General features: G+C 47.5%; 6 protein-coding genes across 6 annotated transcripts in view; 4 read left to right on the top strand and 2 right to left on the bottom strand.

Moving 5' to 3' along the window:
* Positions 1–40: 40 nt before the first annotated feature.
* On the bottom strand, positions 41–1,249 carry Pmar_PMAR027618 (hypothetical protein). Its single transcript, XM_002786060.1, has 4 exons — positions 1,179–1,249; positions 1,071–1,129; positions 801–1,027; positions 41–395 (listed from the first exon to the last, which is right to left on the bottom strand). The coding sequence occupies exons 1-4, from the start codon at positions 1,230–1,232 to the stop codon at positions 232–234; spliced, it is 504 nt and encodes a 167-aa protein (XP_002786106.1). The 5' UTR covers positions 1,233–1,249; the 3' UTR covers positions 41–231.
* Positions 1,250–2,534: 1,285 nt separating this feature from the next.
* On the top strand, positions 2,535–5,889 carry Pmar_PMAR027619 (conserved hypothetical protein; the record flags this gene model as incomplete). The annotated part of the gene is made up of 9 exons (XM_002786061.1): positions 2,535–2,633; positions 2,683–2,768; positions 2,813–2,953; positions 2,999–3,103; positions 3,151–3,259; positions 3,703–3,788; positions 3,833–3,973; positions 4,959–4,992; positions 5,881–5,889. The coding sequence occupies 9 exons, from the start codon at positions 2,535–2,537 to the stop codon at positions 5,887–5,889; spliced, it is 810 nt and encodes a 269-aa protein (XP_002786107.1).
* Positions 5,890–6,598: 709 nt separating this feature from the next.
* Positions 6,599–7,617, top strand: Pmar_PMAR027620 (hypothetical protein; the record flags this gene model as incomplete). The annotated part of the gene is made up of 6 exons (XM_002786062.1): positions 6,599–6,752; positions 6,798–6,936; positions 6,983–7,105; positions 7,149–7,255; positions 7,305–7,415; positions 7,460–7,617. 6 exons carry the CDS (start codon positions 6,599–6,601, stop codon positions 7,615–7,617), a joined length of 792 nt encoding a protein of 263 aa, XP_002786108.1.
* Positions 7,618–16,495: 8,878 nt separating this feature from the next.
* On the top strand, positions 16,496–18,028 carry Pmar_PMAR027621 (conserved hypothetical protein; the record flags this gene model as incomplete). The annotated part of the gene is made up of 7 exons (XM_002786063.1): positions 16,496–16,713; positions 16,770–16,940; positions 16,985–17,160; positions 17,215–17,350; positions 17,417–17,572; positions 17,613–17,777; positions 17,822–18,028. Exons 1-7 carry the CDS (start codon positions 16,519–16,521, stop codon positions 18,026–18,028), a joined length of 1,206 nt encoding a protein of 401 aa, XP_002786109.1. The 5' UTR covers positions 16,496–16,518.
* A 4-nt stretch (positions 18,029–18,032) lies between these two features.
* On the top strand, positions 18,033–18,264 carry Pmar_PMAR027622 (hypothetical protein; the record flags this gene model as incomplete). The annotated part of the gene is made up of 2 exons (XM_002786064.1): positions 18,033–18,141; positions 18,189–18,264. Coding segments are annotated over 2 exons (185 nt in total), but the record flags the coding sequence as incomplete, so codon positions are not given.
* A 2,944-nt stretch (positions 18,265–21,208) lies between these two features.
* The window catches only part of Pmar_PMAR027623 (transposable element tc3 transposase, putative), a gene marked incomplete at both ends in the record, with an annotated part of 993 nt that continues 490 nt past the window's right edge, over positions 21,209–21,711 (bottom strand). The window contains one exon of the mRNA XM_002786065.1: positions 21,209–21,711. This exon is cut by the window's right edge and continues 4 nt beyond it. Coding sequence (XP_002786111.1) covers positions 21,209–21,711 — 503 coding nt within the window.

A 21,711-nucleotide genomic window follows, 5' to 3' on the forward strand; every position in this document is an offset into this window, starting at 1 on the left:
GTTGTTGTTACTATACTGTTGAACACAATAGAACTTGTAATGTGCAAAGTGCCTCACAGCACAAATTCGAGGAGTGATCAAACCTGTAATCAGGCAGCAACTACTACTACACAAGCAGGACTCAAACGATGGGCTTCTCTTCCGAGATAGGACAATGATGCGATGGTGGTGACGGTGATAAGTAATCGCATCGGAACACCATCACGGATGGGTAACAAATTAATCGATTATTCAACGAGGAGTATCATCATCCGATATAAATCCCTCGAAAAGGACTTCGTCGGTGCCGTGATCAGACGCGGATGATGAGGATGAGAGCTCGAATAAGAGGTACTCCAACATGGAGGAATTCAGACTTCCCTCTTTGCTTGATGCCGGAGAGTCGGTGCTTGTGCCTACAATATCACCATGTGAATAGTTCGACAGGTTATGTACACAACCTACAACACCAACGACCACAGGTTCAACTCCTGGTAACGGGCTTTTGCATTGAAAAATCACAATACTTCGGGACTGAATAATGCATTGACCATTAGTAGAGTTTGACCAGCGTGGGAAAATATACGCATGGTCGACTCCATATGTTGGTGACAATAACAGGATTTTGACGAAATTTTGGGAGATTCTCGTTGGTTTCTTGACACTTCTACCGCAGCTCTCATATAAACTCCTATAGTTGGCGAGGAAACTCCTGAGATCAGCTAAGGAAAGCAAACATATATTCCACTAATACCGAGGTCAACCCGCATAATTCCTCGTCGCAAACCCTAGGGTAACGAGGTGAATAACAAGTGTCTCACTTGGTGTGGGAATAGCACTGTCGTCGCCGAGTTCATCAACGCATTTCTTCGTAAGGGCATCTGCGTTCACTTGGCCCGTGGGGGATATGGCTACTCGCTTAGCAGCCTCTTCCTCGTCGGTGGGTGCTAGTCGAGGCGGTCGAGGGCGGCGTATAACGAGCTCGGCACCGCGGATCATGCGTCGACGATTACCGCGGTCAATAGGACAATTGGCAGTTCTCTTTTGCCTGAAAAGGGCGATGATCCCTGAACACTGATGATCGAGTTTACTGCTTCTCGTCAGAGCACGGCTTAGAAGCTCTTCCGAAGTGCGAGTCGACGGACCGTTCCTAAGAGCAACGTGGGATGACCTGCACATGCGATGTATTGTTTCCTTACATCGGGTTCGGCACCTTGCGGAACAACTCGATTAGTCGAAATAGAAACAGACATGGTCAAGCAAACGCAACCGTGATGGAGACTCGACGGCTGAGCACTTAGGCTGGCGATGAGGATTCCCTTAGGCCCTGGCGTTTCTTTGGATAGTCTTGCTCCCATTCTTTGACGAATTTTCAAGTTTTCTAACGGTAATAGCGCACGCCCGGTGTGCCGTGTTTCCACAATTATCTCTAAGGAATTCATTCTAGTGGCTTTCTTCAGCTCATGGAGATCTTAATGATAATGGGAGGATCTCACTCCTCGTTGTATCACAGATAGCAATATACCATAATGCATATCCCAATGCAGTTGCATTCTATAGAGTGCACTATGACTGGTGAAAGCCACCACCATCGCCATGGACACGCGTTGGTTGGATTTGAAAAAACAAATTAGTATGATTTTTGCTCTGTTTGGGAGGCTGAGTCCTCATCCCTTTAATTGTGTCACTTCCTAGATGGGCGGATAATACTCTCCTTACGTCTACAGTAAGTATGTGTACTATGACTCGATGGTAAGTACCTCCCCTGCCATCCCCACGCAGTAGTAGTAGTGACATCGCAACTGTTCCCAGCCTTACGTGGCGTTCCGGCAACCTATCGTGGTTCGTCGCCAGTGCTGTAGCTCCAACAGAGGCCATTGGTAGCAGTGTTAGAATATATGTTGGCTCTCAATCGGTCCATATAATCTGTGCGTCACCTCGACAGGTTACCTGTGCGTGGGGCCCACTATCGGGCATCGATCGAACTACATAGTGGAGCGGTGGTCGGCAAGTGCGCCTTCAGGCATCTACCTAAGGAATAACGTTGAACCTTTATATAGCTCGTGCATTGATGATGTCATTTTCAGATGAGGTTTGCAGACCATGAATTTAGGGTCCCTAGCGCTCTTCTGTATTTGCCCTACTATATAGGCCAACGAGTTCCCAGCATTGACCGACGGGGATTCGAACCCGGGACCTCTAGGATGATGCAATATCTTCCTCAGACGGTGGACAATTCGACAACTTCTGTATTGCCTGACGCCTTTCCCAGCTGATCTCAGAAAGCTCAGTATCGTGCGATCCGCTTAGTATTTCGAATGTTGTGTTATCAATGACCGATTCATGCAACTGAAACGGAACTCTATCATAAAGTTGCTCCTGGATGAATTCCAACGCCTTATGCTTTGTAACGACAAGCTTTATTTCACCGACCGAGCCTTTTGTCCATCCGAAATACTCTGTACTTTGAGTTGGTCTATGGGTGTATAATATAAATGATAGAAATAATTGACGTGAAACGCTGCTATAGTTTTTCCGTGGTCTCCATCATCATCATGGTCGTCGAGTTAGCCACCATACCAGAGTTTGACTTACCTGTCTCCACCTGTCTGGTGATAATGCTCTTTGAGGCTCTCTTCCTTCTACTATTACAGGTGGTGATTCTGCTCACTACCGTGTCACCACTTAGTATATTCTCTGTAGTTTGACGAAAAACACATCTCGTTGTTCGCGGCTAGGAAGTTATGTCACGCCGGCAGTGGCTTCGCCATGCTTTTCCTCACTCCTCGGTAAGTAGCCTCGCAGCCGTTGCCACAACGACGTTGGCGTACAGTCTATTGGTGAACCGCTTATACATATATGGAGTAGTGGCTATGAGCCTCATCATGACTTGGTCATTGGTTCCCGGCATACCAAACTGGCGCTTCGGAGCTCTGGAGGATCCTGGTATCACCATCTACCTTCTCGTTGTTGGGTGAGACCTCGGCAACAGTAGAGCATTCGAAAGCTTACATCTCAGGTATTGGTATTTCATGGAGTTTCCTATTGCGGTCCTAGCTCCCATATTCTTCGCAGATCCGGCAGGGGCTATCGTTGGCAAATGGGCGTCATCACAGATCCCGAAGTAACATGCAATTCTCTATTCTAATGGTAGACCCCCCTCCGGCTCAGTCTGAACCCGAGATGGATCGGCACTAAGACAGTCCTAGGCTCAGCGGCTGTTCTGGTGGTAGCCTTCATCACTCTGCACTCCCCGACATCCTTCCTACCTAGACTCCTGGTGAGTTACGGTCCCCACCCAATGGTCATTACCATCATCAGATTGCTTCTATCGTGTCTGTGGCGGAGGCGCTTGGCAGCAGGTTCGACAACCTCAATGTAGCGGCTGTTGTTATCGTCGCTTGGTTATGCTTTTGATTGGATTTATACGCGTTGCCTCCTTTTCCGATCAGCTAGGTGAATACGAGTAGTAGTTACCAATATGCTAGTCTAGTTTTTCATTCATTATTATCGATTCTCACCATCACTCGGGTGCTGTGTTGTTATGGAACGGCGCGAGTCCCGTCATTCAGCATAGGATAGAATGCCTGCAATGCTTGTCCCGGATGATATCGATATCCCGATATCAGTTGGAGTCGTCTTGATGGCTTTGGAAGGAGTCTTCCTCCTGATATTACAAGTAGTTCCGACACTCTATTGTGAGCAGATAACGCATCAGATCAGTTTGACAAGCAACACTTCTCGAAATTCGCCGCGAGGAAGTTGTGCCATGCCGGTACAGGTCTGCTCATGCTGTGTCTGAACTCCAAGTAAGATCTCTTGTCTTCTACCAGCTTAGTATCGATGGCCGAAGGTATTTCATTAATCGTCTCTTTATTTACGGGCTGATGGTCTCGAGTCTGATCATGACGTGGGAAGTCATCCCAGGATTGCCCAACTGGCGTTTTGGCACCTATGGCGATGTTGGGATTACTGTCTACCTAGTCGTTCTGGGGTGAGTCTTCAATCTCAAGTCTCGGGTACTCTGGTATCAGGGTATGGTACTATATGGAGCTCCCGATAGTTGTCTTAGCGCCAATCTTCTTTGCTGACCCGGCGGGAGCGGTCGTGGGACGATGGGTATCTCGAAAAGCACCACAGTGAGATTTTTTTAGAATTAAAGGCCTCTAGATCTGCCCCTGTGGTAGATTCAACCCACCGTGGATGGGCACGAAGACAGTTTTCGGCTCAGCAGCTGTGCTAGTGGTCACCTTTCTTACATTACACTCCCCGGTTGGAGCACTTCCCCGACTATTTGTACGATTGTAAATGGTCGATCAGAGTACGCAGGTTTTGTGGCTTTAGGTGGCGTTGGTCACGGCATTGATGGAAGCGATCGGCGGGCAATATGATAATCTCTGCATAACAGCGGTTGTTGTATCAGCATGGATGCTGTCGACAACACCCTGACTGTGTTACTTTGTAGATCTCATGGTGTCTTACTCATCTCTATCTCGATTTGAATTCCCGATTTCAGCAATGCAAGTGGTGTTTGAATTCATATGTGAATGATCATCCTAGCTCTTATATTGAGATCGAATAAAAGGGCCCACGCATTGAAATCTCCCAGCGTATGTGAATATCAGACAAACTCAGGCATCATTTCAAAGATCTCGACGAGGTCTATCCTGTGGTAGTTGAATCAATTGCATACTCTTCATACTAGACAAGGTATGACGACATGGAGAAAGGTGTATATAGGGAAACGTGCTGGCAGATTCCATTTCGGGAGTGTTTCCGTCTATCGATCATCCAACTTAGCGATATGCAACGATGTTTCATCAATGATGAAAACACTTGCACTCGCACTTCGGAAGAGGTTCTAAGCCGTGCTCTGATGAATCATCATTTGGCTTAGGAACGGTAAACCTGGTTGGGGCGCCTATGCCATCGTGGGGCCAACTTAGCGATATGCAACGATATTTCATCATCTAACTTAGGAACGGTAAACCTGGTTGGGGCGCCTATGCCATCGTGGGGCCAACTTAGCGATATGCAACGATATTTCATCATCTAACTTAGGAACGGTAAACCTTGTTGGGGCGCCTATGCCATCGTGGGGCCAACTTAGCGATATGCAACGATATTTCATCATCTAACTTAGGAACGGTAAACCTTGTTGGGGCGCCTATGCCATCGTGGGTCCAACTTAGCGATATGCAACGATATTTCATCATTTGGCTTTGGAACGGTAAACCTTGTTGGGGCGCCTATGCCATCGTGGGGCCAACTTAGCGATATGCAACGATATTTCATCATTTGGCTTTGGAACGGTAAACCTTGTTGGGGCGCCTATGCCATCGTGGGTCCAACTTAGCGATATGCAACGATATTTCATCATTTGGCTTTGGAACGGTAAACCTTGTTGGGGCGCCTATGCCATCTCTGCGAACACTGCAGGGAGTTAAATCATAGATAGATACGCAAATACTGCAAAATGGACTCTGCTGCCAGCGCTGATCCGGCGTCGCCCCTAGACTACTCAATCCGCCCCTAAACTACTCAATCCGCTGCCCCTAAGCTACTCAATCCGCCCCTAAACTACTCAATCCGCCCCTAAACTACTCAATCCGCCCCTAAATTACTCAATCCGCCCCTAAATTACTCAATCCGCCCCTAAACTACTCAATCCGACCCTAAATTACTCAATCCGCCCCTAAACTACTCAATCCGACCCTAAATTACTCAATGTGCCCCTAAATTACTCAATCTGCCCCTAAATTACTCAATCCGCCCCTAAATTACTCAATCCGCCCCTAAATTAGTCAATCCGCCGCCCTTAAATTACTCAGTCTTACTCAAAAACTGCAACGTGTCTTTGTTGACAATTATGATATATTGAGGAGAGCTCTTGTGCATTAGGCCGGCTAATTGGCAAGCCATCAGCTTGGGTCGGGATTTTGCATGTTTGGGACAACTCCTCAATTTACGACTCTGTGTGGTCGGTGTTATGATATTGCTATGCCTTCATAGATTCTGCGATGCATATACCGTTATATGCTGTGCCGCGCCACATGTGCGCACGTGAATGATCTATTTACCATAGCTTTTTCCTTATTGCCGAGTACGCAAGTACAATTCTGCCTCTCGGCTCAACTGTGCTGTCGTGTTAAGCACAGTTCTACGGGCATCTACAACAGTCGGAAGGGGGTACAGTACCCCGGGTACTCGTATCACATTCTGACCGATAGGCTATCGATGACAGTCGATCCTGTCATAGTGATGCTGTTCAATAGCAGATATTGATATGACTGGGAGTTAGATTCTTTGGAGGAAATGCTCTCATACCGTACCTGACGTCTTTCAACGCGCTCTCATTTACCAATACTAGATGGAAATTCCATCATGGAATCGATACTAATTTTTGCCGGAGTGTGGATGCGGTTGCTGTTTATAACGTAGAGAATGTACACACATAGGAGCGAATCAAGGTATCTGTCAGAATTTAACAATAACTGTTACAATTCGGAACCGAATGGAAATACTTGCTGAGGAGCGGCAAGAGATAGCAAGAACGCAAGATCGATTCATAATCGGGCACCGATGTGATTCCCAAACCCTTCCTAGACTCTATCGATGTATGAAAGATAAGCAGTCAGTGAAGAGTAGCATCCCCCAGAGGGTGCTCAGTGAGCCGACCCTCATCACGGCTGGGCCCTATAGGAAGGCCCCGAGTTGGTCGATGACGAGGCGGCCTCCACATCAGAACAAGTCGGCAAGTCAGCGATCCCCTGGTAACTGCTGAGCTCAATTGAGGTGTCAGCTTGAATTCATGATAGGTCCGGCAGCATATACATTACAGTCGACTATGATGGAGGGATGTACCAAAGGAGGCTTCGGTAGCAAAACCGCTAGCCGTTTTACTACCACACCTTTGCGACATCGTAACCCCGGCCCGACTGACTACACCCCAAAACTGTATGTATACAACGGCAAGTAGCGTTCATCGGCGTTTGCTTGTCAGAGCTGCAGAGGCACGAGTTTTCAACCCCAGTTCAAAGCTGTACACCCTACCAGCGGCCGGACGTAATGCTGCTAATCACACGCCAGGCAATGACTCTCCCGGTCCGGCACACTACTTGCACAGGTCGGCTCGATTGCTGACCCGTAGTCCTATCGCTTCTGTTCAGTCATAAAAACATTGGAACCGACACGAGGAGGGCCGGCTTCGGCTGGGCTGTTGGCCCTGGTATGGGCCATCATGACCTCTCACTGAGGTCTCATAAACCAGGACCAGGTAGGATGATGAACATCTAACCCTGCACAATACGATCCCGCCGGTTCAGACCAATACACCATCAAGAGTATCTTCGAACGCAATATAGATGCAAAGAGAGGTGCCGGCATTGGGTACGGCCCTAGGGGGCGAGGAATGCTCGGGGGCCTCGACAACTCAGGTCAGTGCTAGACGTTTCTCGATCGGCCGATGACTGTCGCTAAGGTCCTGGTCCCGGCGGATACGAGCAAACTAGGGAGATACCGGGCCCGAAGTGGAGTATGGGTCGTAGGATGGAATACGAGAGGGATTTCTGGAAGGGCCTCGAGCCGAGCCCGTTGGCATACTCTTTCACCCAGTTCGAGAGTAAACGGAAACACTAAACATGATTGTATACCATTTACCAGAGTACCGATGTCCATACTAGTAGTGAAGCTCTGTGTTAACCCACATTGGGAGCTGGTGTTGTTTTTGGCTTATCGAGAGCCTCCATGTCAGCTACTGAAGCCTCGACTGCCGGGAAGGTCGTCCGCTGCTGCAAATGCAATGCTGTTGTTAGTGTAGCGGGCTCGAGGAAGTCCAGGAGGAGGATGAGAAGGTAAGCTATTCACTGAGTGCCTGCTATTCGATCGATTCCTTACTTTTTGCACAGTAATGTGATGTTGTATTGCTACTTCAGGCACTCGAGCCAGCGTTGTCTACCGATACTCAGACCCAAGGTGTTATATGACCTCCAACCGCCATACGCTATTCTAGGCGGCTTATCGGAATACAAGACAGGTTGGGATATACCCGGCCGGACCATCACTAACACTAACTTTTCAGATTACATGCAGTTCGGCAACTACCCCGAGGATGAGATGGCTTTCATTACCTGCAGCAAACCAGGGCGGTCAAAGAGCGGAGTACGTCGGTGCAGTTGAAGTTGTCGACTCACTTCATGCTACCTTCAGTTGCCTCGGTCTAATAGCGAGCCTCCGCGATCAGCATCAGATAAGAGCATCCGTACCTTCTCCAACCACTCACCTGCCCGCTCATCGAGGTCTACCAGCTATGGCTGTAGCTCCTGCTACTCGAGGAGCTCGGGATCGACAGGGAGCTCCTCCACTGCATATACCAGCACCTACGGATCGTAAGGCGCTAGGCTTCTAGTTTCAAATTTGTCATCAGTCGTGCATACTGGTGGTGATCACTCTTGGAAGGCGCTTACGTTGGTCAGGTATTCCTCGTCGTCGTTTTACGATTCTTGTTCATCATACTCGCTTGTGCCAGAATAGTCTAGAATCACCACCATGTCATCGTAGTTGTTGTTCCGGTGGTCTCTTGGGTATTGCGTTCAGTAGAGACAAGACCATATTTTTCCAACGAGAGAACCATCTAGTAGGGCCCATCACAACAATCGAAAATAGCACATTGCCATTACTCCTAGATCGGTGGTCAACTACGATGACTGAACACTTGAGCTAACGAATACCAGGAGAATGATTTGTCGATGCTTCTGGCCTAGTGGTTCAGTGATCCCACTCGTGAGATGAAGTCCCTTGAAACATCTCTACTTGGCTCTGTATTACTCGGGGACGTACTACAATATCATCATCGAGCGTGTTTTTAGGAGTGGAGTTTCTCAGCTTCATTCACTGCCTCTTGAAACCAAACAAGGTGATAACGATGGCGTTGAGATAATTGATAATGGAATCAATGGTTCACAGAAAAAGTCAGGGATCGAAGAGGTTATTCTAACTCAAAATTGTCCTCTGTTGTTATCCACCAGAGCTGGTGGCGCGAAATAGGCTTTCTTCTTGACGTCACACACATCCTAATACGAACTTCGCTCAGCACGGATAGCAGAAGACGTTTCTGATCTCTCAGAGGTAATGTACTCAACTCCTCATTCAACAACCTTGAGAGGTCGAGTCTCCCGCTGGCAACTCCGTTCTCAACCTCGGCGAATCGGTCGTACAGCATCGACAAATTCGCGATCATGAGATTCCCAGTGTACTTCATCTTTCAGCAATGCGCCCCCAGTTGTTGTGTGGGGAGCTTCACAGCTTCGCTTTCGACGAGACTAGGACCAATTATGTCTAAGGATTTCACCTCACCGTGCATAACCAATTGAGGGTGCCAATCGAGGAAGTCGATCTCGGAGATCGAAGTTTTGTGAATAGGTCACGGTTGCACTCGAGACAAACCTCAGCGGTTAAATGTGGTCAAAAATTAGTACGCATGTGCAAACTCAGTAGGCAGCACTGCATGGCACATGTGTAGCTACTTTGATTCTGGCTGGGGTGAGACTCATGAAGGCGGCCACAATACGCTACTTTGACGCGCCTGGAAGACGTTCGCTAAAGTTGGAGGCTTCACTCGCAACAACTAGTGCTCATCTATCGGATTGATTTCATGCTCGCTCTCCGTTGTTAGTTTGCTCATGCTAAGAACTTGTGCCCGTTGAAATTCACAGTCCCCACCGACAAAGCAACGACTCCCAAGAACAACGTGGAGACCGTTCGGAGGCAGCCTCCGCGAATCCAATGCGATTCAGGAGCCGTATGCTCCGAATCGGAGCACACGGCTCAGAGACCTCAAGAGTTTTAGTCAAGATCACGAGGCTTACTTAAGTGGATTCTGAGATGGTTCTTTACTGGCTTCGTGGCGTCGTCGCCGACGACTCGTCATGGCACCTTCCATTTCAAAACAAGCATTCCGGAGGATGTAAGCTTCGCTGTTGCCAATGAAAGGGCGCCTGCGTTCAAAGAGATGCAGCAGAAATTCAAACAGATATGCCCAGCCTATGTCAAGGGTCGCGTAGACATGGGTGACCTTGGAGATTACGATTACGAGGATGGTGCGATAAAGACGTGGATGTGTGGAGAACGGTTGGTCCTGAAAAGAGTGGTGTGAGCTTACCCTCATTATTTCATCGTCATCTACCAACATATCAGTCTCATCAACCGATCAATTTGTGAGGATGATTTCGCGAGGCTTGACAACTCTACTATAGTTGTCAATCATTCAGACGACCATGTCTACTTTCTATTTCGTATACTCATTATCAGACTTATTGAGAAATAGTGAAGAACTTGAGAACTCGAAGAACTGAGATCTCACGATATGTCTGTGACGCGTCCGATATTCGATTCTGAGTTGAGTTGAGTTCATTGCGAAGTCCGTATTTTTGCAGCTCGATACATTTCGAGTATCTTACGTACTTCAGGGGTTCTTATTTGGATCTTAATCTTCTGTCTATTCCGTCACTATAACTTCGATATGGATCTGAGTCCTAGTAGGAGAAGCTTTGTTGGGTTGTACGCGAGTCCATCGTCAATAGCTTCTAATCAGGAGTCTGCAGGGGAGGAAACCGTATCGCTGCACCATTTTCAGTATACCACTAACCTGTTACCTAAAAATCGGCTCTTGCGTTCATGCAGTAACGGAACAGCCGGCTTGTCCCCGCTGTCCCCCCCCCCTAAGATTCATTGAAGAGTAAGAAACGAGTCAGCTTCGAGCTTCGTAGATAATTACGACTTTCTCCCGCCACGCTCAATCCGTGGCGGAAGGGATCGGGTTTGTCCGCAACTTCGTCCCCTCGCTCATTTAGCAAAGCCTAGAGTACAGTGAGGCTGTCGAGCAGTGCCTCGTAGTCGTATCGAGTCGTGCGATGATAACAGGAAAAACATCAATACCTTTGAGATGAAATCTCCACTTCGCTGTAAGAAATCTCCATCCCCAAACCCAAGCCCAATATTCTCAATATTATCATAACAAACTACTTTAATTATAAATATTAACATTATGATTAAAGTAGTTGGTTCAATCAGTTCATGACCATCATTATTTGTAGTGGGTGAACCAACAGCGTTAATCCAACACTACTAACAATGAAACCGTGTATTGTAGAGTATGATGCTTTCGAGACCGTTCGATACCATTGGAACGTAACAAGAGATAATTTGAAGACTTTAGTGCTGGATACTGTCACGCTGCTAGAAGTCCATGTTAACCTTTTGCTGATTCGGGTAAACAGTAGGTGGCTCAAAGGCGAATTCAGTAATCTTTGGGGCGCAGCGAGAATTTTCGGGCGACCTAAGCCCCATGTTCATCGATTGCGTGACCTTTGGACACATCAACTTTGGACATAAAGTTGTCGAAAGCCCTTTGGACAGCAAGGGATGTCAAAACGAATCTCATGACTAAGTTTTGGACAGTTTGTCCAAAAACTACCCTAGGGAGTAGTTTGGACATGAAGTTGTCGAATATATTTTTTTCATCAAGAAGTTGTCCAATTACGCCTGTAGCGACCTTTGGACAGCTTCCTGATCAATTGGACATGTTTGGACAATATTTAGTAATCTGGACTACAATGTGTCGGAATGTGGCACCGATTACCTTTGGACATCTGTCTCGAATGCGCTCGCCCATAAATGTTTCAAATTTATCTGACAATGTAATTCCTGATAGCTCCTTAATAGTATTAGCTTTCGATGAGGCTATTAATCTTCTTATTTTTGCGACACGAGAGATGAATCAGCTCAGCTGATAAGATGAGATGGCGATGTTAAAAAAACCAAAAAAACCAAAAAACAACGGAGATGGACTGGTCACCCTCGCCGACTATCGAAGACCTCAAAAGCCGCTGATGTGTGCGAAGCATTGGCTGGCCGCCTAGCCGAAATCGGCTTCGAGTGAGAGAGAGAGGGAATCTTGTAGTCGGTGTTGTTTTTGCATTATGGCTGAGACTGCAGTAAGGATAGTGTACCGGCATTTCCTAGCAGTACACTAGTACACTAGTAGTACGCACACTAGTATATCGACTGGATTTATCCGAGTCCAAAGTTGCTCCTTCATGGGTTCTGCTGTGGCGCCTTGATTTGGAGGTGGGCCATTTTGACTGCAACTTCGAAGGGGTTGGTGGTAGAAGATTACCACTGTCACAACTTGTCCTAACCATAGAACCAGCTGAACATCCTGTTATATTCGGGTATGTGGGAACAGATCTTGCTAACGAGTGCGGAATCAGTCTGCCAAGCCATCGATATGAGATAGGAGGTCTTTGCTTTCTGTATGACACATACATATGTGCATTCGCGTCTCGTGGACATGGTCTGAAGGGCATGATCGTAGATTTGTGCACCGAATCAATAATTTTCATGACCCCTTCGTATGGTCTTTCTCCGTTCCGTGATGTGCAAATATCTGACTTATGGATGGACAATAAGGGCATAATACTGTGTATCAATGTGGCTGACTCTCGGTATGAGATAGGAGATGAAGAGCTAAGTGAGAACCGTGATGATAGCGGACGATCATTCTATGTGAAGTATTTTGAAATAGAAGGATCGAAACTTTAATAGTCATTTGTCGTATCAGCTGCTCTAACACGGCATGTCTATTATTTCGACTCGTTGCGAAGCTGTAAGTATTCGTAGCATTCCGAAGTATTTTATGTTATCTATTGTACTCGAGGTATTTGGAGGTAGAACTCCTATCCAATAACAAAGTCTGTAATGCAATCAGTTTACATCAGTATTATCAATTTTCATCAGCCGTAATCAATCCTTTTCCTGATCGTTATGAGTTGAGTTTATACATTACTCGCTAACTTATGGAGAGATTAGTGAGATTATCCGTGAGATTATCAAACTCCCATTCCCGTTCCCAGTAGGAAAATAACCAGATATACCAGGCTATAATCAGATATACCGTTTTAAATGCCCTTATCATGTTGTGTTTCAATACTCACGATCTAACAATGTTATTATCGAACACAATACAAGTGCAACGTGGAATTATTCTACTAGAATCAGGTGCGGACCAATAGTCGACTGCCATTTCGCACCGGAAGTGTATATCACACTAAACTCAACACAGAAATCTATGCCAACCTCAACGCTCAAAATATCGCGGGAGACAGACGGTGTAAAAAATCGGTGTGTACACGCTTCATCAGCTATGCTCAGCCAATGACTGACTTAAAGAGCTCGTGTTGTATACTTATATCACGTGTATGAACTCGCATGTTAATCCCGAGAATCCCGAGTATACCAGATATCCGACTCGGATAATCCGAGTGAGTTCAGTACATGATGTGATTGGTCTAGGGCGTAAGAGGTCTCGAGACTTCCGAACCAGGAGAAGTGCCACGAAGAAACTATCCCTAACCGCCAGACTTCTCCAAACGATCATTCCACTGAATCTAGTGAGAAATATTGAATGACGTATAGCCGTTAAACATTCGCACGTTAAATCCGTCCCCAGTTGCCTCGAAAGGTTATGACTCCTAAATGTTCAATGAGATCTAGTAAATCTGATTTACATGCGTGTGTGATGAGTAAACATGTTCGCCCAAACGTGCGTGCCTTTATATGTAGTGTTGTATCAAACAATTTGCTTACAATTGCAAGGTACGGGACCGAAAGACATATGCGTTTGAAGATAAACTGTTGAAGCTTTGCAATCAATGTGATCCAAACGTAATTGGGTGCCATTGATCATCTATGCTAATATCGCTAAGTGTGAAAGCTTCGAGATTGCAAGATAGCGTTATCAACTCATCATCAACTGTCCAAAAGTGCCAACGACAAGCTTTGGACAAGTTTTCGAGGGAAATGCAGACAAATCCACCTTTGGACATCACTTGGACAAGATGTTGTCCAAAAGAGGCTGGATGTCCTTCTGGACATGTCGACACGTATTTGTTGTCCAAAAAACCTGTCCAAAGATCACCCATGGTGTTGCTTTCGACATTTCTTGTCCAATTTGTACATTTTCGGGCGAGCGCCACTACGTTTCAAGTTGTCGAAACATAGCCCATGGGTTGAGTAATGGACACCTTGTCAAGCATTTAACTTTGGACAAGAAAGTTGATGTGTCCAAAGAAGCGCTTACGTGTTCATCGAATCATCACTGAAATTCAGACTATTATTCGTGTGAGAATCGAGTCTGAGTTTCGAGATCGGCTTATAGAGCGACCCCTAAGTCACCACCCGCTGAAAGCGCGCAGGCCCATGTGATCACCATCTGCGCACTTGGGTTGATCAGGCTGTCTTCTTCCCGAGGACTCAATTCTTCTCCACCACCCACAGCGATCCTCCAGGGTGAATGTGGACGATTCCGAAGTATGAGTATTGGATTAAAGCGAGAACCGCTGTTTCACTCGAGTGGATTCTTAACTTCGATTCGAAGTCTGTACTCAACACATACACATTGGGTGGACCAGCCACCGGTCGTGCAAAGATCCTCTCGCCGCGGATCGAACCTCAGCCCAGTGAACTACTGGAGATCCAGCGCTGGCAGACAACCCAATATGTCAAGAAGGAGCTCGAACCAAAAACCAAAAGTGCATCGCTTGAGCCTCCTCTCATTGAGGTGGACACATGACGAATTGATGCACCACCACTGCGGAGTATATTTTGGAGTTGTTTCATGGGCTCGGGTAAATCTTGTGTACATAGGTTTTTGGTCTCCTCCATTGCAATGGATGACAACATCACAACGAATGCCAATATGGCATCGGCGTCGACCCAGGCTCGGTATGCGGTGGCGGTAATATGCTGGGGTCGAACCTGAGCGGGAAGGATAACAGTCGTGTGCAATCACCGTCCGAGTGAATCGATAGTGTTGATTGTCTCCAACGCCACTCGTGATTGGTTCAGGGTCACAAACTCCATCCGGTGTTCCTCGAAAGCGTTCCTCACAAATTCTATCGAGCTCCACCGTGGCTTGTTAGGTGTGTAATCCCTTGAACACTACTGGAGAACGATTCGAGTTCGTAACCGAGGGTCTACAGCCTTTACCTCATGTTCATTGGAAACGAGAAGACATGAGGGACTTCTGGCACACGTACAGTGCACCTCCTGACGGCTTCCATAAGTGCTACTTACAGCACCCATGATAGTGAGCACGGTTAAGTTCAGGTTCGCACTAGTTACTAAGCTGCTGGACCACCACGGTCTGGGGAGGAAGTCCCGCTCCGAGGTGCATTTAAGCCGACTCGAGGGTGCATTACGACGGTATAGTCCCCACTGAGTTATTCACCACCACCGTTGTTTTTCATTAGAGCCGGTTTGGCCGTTGACGCTCGAAATCGCGTCAGTGCTGATGCCTTCAACGCTATATCAGAGGACATCACTGAGAGGGGCGGTCTGCATTGTTGGATCCGAACTGCTCTCTCTTGAAGTATCATACCATTCCCTTTTAACTTCGTGTTTTGAGTTCATTAGTCTTCAACGGTGGTCATAGTACTGATTATTCAAGATGACCATGCAAGCCTCAGCGGCATCCGCGTTTTACTACACCTGTTTCGACACAGCAGAAGTCGGTCAATGGTCCTCACTGCAGCCCATAGTACCTGGTGCCTTGATGCCGATGGAGAGTCTCAGCGCCGAGTAAGTCCTGGGCTGCACTGTGTATGCATTTACTGTATTCAGATGCTCGTCTAGCGATAGCAGCAGTCCTCTACTCCGTAGCTTGGATCGTGACTCGTGTGTTGAGGTCATTGCTCGCCTCATTGATGACGATGGTCGGAAACTGGTAAGCATGCCCCACAGCAGTTCGTACCTTATCCAGTGTGGTAAAATATTGTCGATCACATGCCTGGGAAAATACCCATTAACTCTCATCTGTACATTCTACTCGAATTTGTATGTAAATTCTCTAGTTGTGAGGAAATTCTCGGACTCAGCTGAGGGGAGCGAACATATATTTCAACACTGTATCTGTTGTTGTCGTCTTCAGGAGACGGTGGAAGTGGTGCGGCAGTGCTGGAGAGAGCAGCAGATGATATCCCTCTTCCTCAATCATCGAGACCATTACCACACGGCATTGGAGATACTCAACAGCTCACAGATACCACCCATCGAGGACTTCCTCAACATACGGCCCTACACACGGATGCTATCGGCGGGCATGGCAGCTGAGCTTTCGACACTTAGTAGAGTAGACCTTATACAGTTGATTGTGGATGTGGTTAAGGATCCCTCCAAGGTCGACACTATTCCCTCTATTATAAGCTGTAAGTCTGCAGCTACTGCTTCGTGACTTCACACGAGTTGTGTTATCTAGTTGTGCTAGGATGCAATAAGTGGAATAGTTCACTATTACTAGCGATTTATGTTGATCATGGCTATTACTAAGTTCTCGTACGCTGAGCTAGTCTTCTGGGGACAATAGGTCTCAATGAATGCTAGACCGAACATCATCGATGTTGTTGTGGAGCTTTCAGTTAAGCTTAGCCGTGGCTCCCAATTGAATTCATCCTCCCTACACAGTATCACCTCGTAGGTGATTGTATGATATCTTCTCTCTTAATGAGGCCATCCCTTTCTCGTATACCTGGTGTCACCATCCTTCGTCGTAGCCTAGCTACACTCAGCAATCCTCTGCCCGTAGCGCAACTACGGGAGAAGTCGATGATGAAGCCAAGCTGCGGCCCTCTACCACAGAGGCTTACTGAGTCAGGACACCCCTGGGTCTACTGGCCAGAGGTATCTCGTCTACAGCTGTTCCCAGGGAGTGTAGGCTCCATGTCGTTGTAATTCAGATAGAGAACATCAAGGAGTTGAACCCCCTGCCCCCAGGCTCCATCGTGAGGCTGCTAGGGCCGGATGGGTCAGACCTTGGACTGGGTCTACTCAATCGGTCGAGCTCTATCCCAGTACGAGTGCTCACCAGGAGCTCACCATCCTCTACAGTGACGGAAGATTATATATCTGTGAGCCCTCCGCCACGTTGCACATATGCATGGTCATGGCTCAGGCATTGCTCCGTCGTCGAGCCCATAAAGCAGTATCTCGTAGCTTGGCACTACCCACTATAGCTCGGCATCGGTGTGGTAGACTCATCACAGGGGAGGCTGATGGTCTGCCCGGAATCACCTGTGACCTACTGCGAGCTGCTGACGACAAAGGACGTGGCAGTATACTGATTTTCAAGTGGGGACGGCAGCTTCTGCTGTACAGCATTGTGGGTTTATCCTTCTCGGCCAGATTCGATACCTACGGGGAAGAGTTCTCATGGGATAAGGTCGTCCGAGATGAGGTGTGCGATAGCATTCACGATATAACAGCGGTGGTTGTTCATAAAATGAACTGGAGGAAGGAGCGCCATGGGGCCGATGGCAAGGTTCGTCCGACATGACACCTTCATTGATTTGTGTCACTCCGAAGATGGTGTTCTTGCTATTGTCAGGAATTCACTACTACACTAGTCCGAGGAAGCGAGAGTGTTCTTGATGGCGCCTACGTTGTCGAGGGACAAACGCACTTCCAGCTGCCGCTCATGGATGTGCATCATCAGAGTATGTGGCCTTTCCATGAAGCTGATATGCGGCAACGATTACAACCCGTAGGTCGACAGCGAACGGTCTCCTGTTATTGTCGCTCAGTGTGTCCGAGGCCGTACTGTGTTGGATGTCTCCTGTGGGTACGGCGGTTGGGGTATCAGGGCAGCTAAGGAAGGTGCTGCTGCGGAAGTAGTGATGCTGGACGAAGCTGTCAGGGCCGTACGCTTTGCCGAAACTAATTCTAAGATCAATGGAGTTGATGACAAGGTGGAGGTTCGCGTGGATCTTGTTGAGAATCTAATTCTATTCAGGTATCAATCCTTCTGAGAAATGACCTCGAGAACGAGCTTGAGGCTATGGCTGCTTCGAGGCTCTTCTTCGACGTGGTAATCCTGCATGCTTATCCACAAATTAAGAAACGGGAGAGGGTTTCATTCGGCCAGCTGGGACGGGAGCTCGTGGCTTCTGCAGAAGGGTGTGTGAGCATCACGACCGCCTCGAATATGCGGGTTGGTTGATCAGCTTACACAAAGAGGTTCAAGCTGCGGTAGGAGTCGTGGCTAAGGGAGGTCTTCTAGTGTTACACACTCCTTTGATATCTCGGGCGGAAGATAAGGCTAGCGAACAGATGGTGATTCCTTAGTTCTACTGATTCGAGATAAATCACGTCCCGTGTAGATAATTCACGCTCTGAGCAATCAGAAGAGAACAGGAGCGATAGAATGGAGTATGAGTAGCGTTGGGCCATCCTCAGGTGAGAGGGACGGTTCTTTAGGAACCCATCCATCACGCTGAATATTCGTCAGGTCTCTTGCTGGGTCATCACGATGTGCTCTATTCCCGTACAATGGCAGTTCGCTTGACATGATCCGTTTTTTTGTTTCTGAAATCACGTTTCTATACCCTAGCCGGATTTGCCTTGAACAGTTTGCGGATTACTAGAGCGTAATAAATGAACGAGATGAAGTTACTCACGACTCGTGAGTATGAGTTGGGAATCGTTGAATGGACAAACGAATGGGAGTCGAAGAACTTTCTATTCATTGAGGCGATACCTCTAACTCCCACTAGGTCGAAGTCTGTTTGTATGGTCCTGCTGCTAGGATCTGCCTCGTTATGTTCTAGCTGATCGAAGCTCCAGACGAACCTCGATCTTCGTGTGCTCATTTCCCGTGCCAGCTATAGCGATAAGCGATGTCACACTTGTGATTGACCGATTACGGAATATCATTAGTGGTCTCAACATCACCGATCGCAACACCAGTAACGGCGGAATATACAGCAGATGAGATCGTATACTCTGCAACTCAATTCATAGCTATAAGAATCGATGAAATCCCTGAAATAGCGGTGTACTATTGAAGATGGAGAAAAGCAAGATGACGTCCTAGTCACTGATAGCGATGGAGAAGTCGAATAGTGCAAGCACCAGGATCTTGGGCATTTTCCTCGACAGTATGAATTATGCCGCGCGGCAAACGTCCAGCAGCTAGAGTAGTCGCCTCCGGGGGAATTGACAATGGCTCCATCCTATTGTTGTTGAGGTGTCTGAGCATCCACTTGACTTTCCCTACATCGTTCAGAACTCGTATTATGACACAGTCATGGGTGACAAAGTGGACTCTCATACCATCTTGCATTTCTTCTTTGTTGCTGAACAAGGTTTCGCGAGCTCCACGCACGATCTGAGGTGGTTCAGAATCATCGAAGACCAACGAGGAGTGATGGTAGGCGGAAAAACCACCGCGAACAATCTGAGCCGTCAGATGAGTTTGGCACCAAGAGCAACTAATGTCAACTGCGAGCCAGCGATTCTGTTCATGCGGATACGAGACCAGCTTCCTGGCCTGCGAGGACCATAAGCCTCTCCGAATATCACAGTCGTACAGCGAGATATCCCCTCTCCATAAGAGGCATATAAATATGCGATCTCTAGTGTATCTCACAACCAACTTCTTTTCGTCGGCGCGCGGTAATCCTCTGATTTCTACAATACTGATGCACTGCCGGTGGTTGAGGTCATAAGTATACACCCGGTTAGCCCGCCTATCGAACGCAGCTAGATGGTCAACGTCAGAGTTTAAGGTCAATGAGAGAGCCCTTCGGACAAGGTGGATCCAGTTCCATAACGAACCGATTATTCTCCAGCACCGACCTCATGGCTGTGTGGGCCGATGAACTCATGTATGATGGATTGTAGTGTCTCTATGGGGCCGACCTTGCAAACCTCCCTCAACCAAAGAGACTCTGTCAGACTGAGATCCAGAGTGAGAGCCTCACGCCGATTGCAGAACAGCATGTAGCTAGTCAAGGAAGTCGAAGGCTGACCAACGACATGATGTTATGGTGCGGTAAGAAGTTACCGCACGTCAGCGCAGCGTGAGACAAAAACGTTGTGCTTGCGTGCATCACCCTCATGCTGTCGGGCACCAGCGTCGTGTTCTGTGAGTGGGAAAAGAACCGTTGTCGGAGTCCACTCCAGCTACGAAAGCCGTGTCAGTGCCCTCGTGGATATAAAGGTGGGGAAACTTACCCTTGTGAGATACCATATCATTGGCTGATGCTATTTGCGGACGCCCGGATTTGGTTTTGGGTGAGAAGAAGGACTTTCACGACATCAGATGGAAGCCCACGTCAAGTCGGAGTCTGTGACAGTGGAGGTCTTTAACAGTCGCGCAACGCGCAACCCCGAGAAATTGTTAGGTCCCTGCCTCTCCAGTTCATCCGATGAAATGATCAGTTAGGAACAGTTTAAATGGAACCTATACGGCTGGGAGAACCTCTGTGCCGGCAAAACCGCTATCTTCAAGTCGTGGCATAGAAGGAGTATCATCACGACTGGCTTCTGGCTAACAGAGCTGAGAGAGGAACTGCGAACGTAGAGCTCGGACACAGATTGGAGGGTCGCGCTCTCATTCACTCTATGGCTATTTGGATATCGGAGTGTAGGAGGTGTAAGAGTTTACTCAACGCAAAATAACAATGCTTTTGAGAAATCGAAACTAAGCGCTGCTGATCTCGTCTAAAGCTATGAAACCAACTCATTGTCAATCATTATCCTCGTCGATGGCGATGGAAGAGCCGAATTTCAATATCATCGACAGGCTCCATCACGATGTAAAGGACGCCTTGTGGCATGAAACCAGTAGCGAGAGCTCGCACGTTGTTAGGAATTCGGAGGGGTTCGAACGTTTCGAGCGCCGAATCCACGAGCTCCCACGATCTTTTCTTCTTGTTCCAATCCCTCACAACAATTGAGTCGTGATTCACCAGACGGGCCCAGGCAAAATCATGGCACTTCTCTACATTTGTGATGAAGCTATAGTACTCCTTCTTGCGAATGAGGGGTCGATCAATGCCATCAAGGAGCAAAGACAAGTTTCCATAACCATGGTCATCACCGTAGACAATTTCAACCGAGATAAACCCCCTCACAAAATAATAGAACATACAGTATTTTTTCGATTTCTCTGTTATTACTGCGACTCAGGTTGTGAGATTTCGTGTGTGAGAGTATCACTTATGTAGGAACAAAAATATATCAGAGTCGTATCATTATTCGCTCGCTTTAGTAAAATTTCTGAAACGGTCAATTTTTCCGCGCTTCCAAAAAAATAGAACCCACCAAGGTCATCTTAAATTGGCACTGTAATTCAACATTCCTGTCACTGAGGAGACACGATTCACACAAAAAGAAACTAACAATACCTCGTAGGACCACCTTGACACTTAATCGCCTCTACACAGCGACTGCGAGTCGACTTAGTGAGAGTGCTGATATCTTCGGGTGTCAGGTCATCCCAGGCCTTAAAAATTGCCTGTCGGAGTTCATCCTTGGTACTATAGGGGCCTCTACCCCCTCCATAGACGGCTAGAGCCATCTTGCCCCAGCAGTGCTCGATGCAGTTCAGATCTGGACTCACTGCTGGCCACTGGACGGTTGCCACGCCATTGCGTGCCAGCCATTCTTTAGTTGAAGAAGATACGTGAGGCCTCGCATTGTCTTGTTGGAAGGTGTACTCAATTCCTTCCTCCTCCTCCGCTTCCAGGAATGGTAGCAAGTTCATCTCGAGCATGGACTGGTAGACCTCGCTGTTCATGTTGCTCTGTATTTCCACCAGGGCTACTTTATGAGATCCAGCTATCCCACCCCAGACCATGACAGACCCACCACCAAATGCTCTTTTCGACAGAACCGCTT

This window comes from Perkinsus marinus (genome assembly GCF_000006405.1).
Source record: "Perkinsus marinus ATCC 50983 genomic scaffold scf_1104296931912, whole genome shotgun sequence".
NCBI lineage: Eukaryota > Perkinsozoa > Perkinsida > Perkinsidae > Perkinsus > Perkinsus marinus.

Coding starts and splice junctions, on each gene's coding strand:
- Pmar_PMAR027618 (XM_002786060.1), bottom strand. CDS start 1,232: ATGTCTGTTTCTATTTCGACTAATCGAGTTGTTCCGCAAGGTGCCGAA. Junction 1,130..1,178: donor CGCAAGGTGCCGAACCCGAT/GTAAGGAAACAA, acceptor CGTTGCTCTTAG/GAACGGTCCGTCGACTCGCA. Junction 1,028..1,070: donor CCGTGCTCTGACGAGAAGCA/GTAAACTCGATC, acceptor CGCCCTTTTCAG/GCAAAAGAGAACTGCCAATT.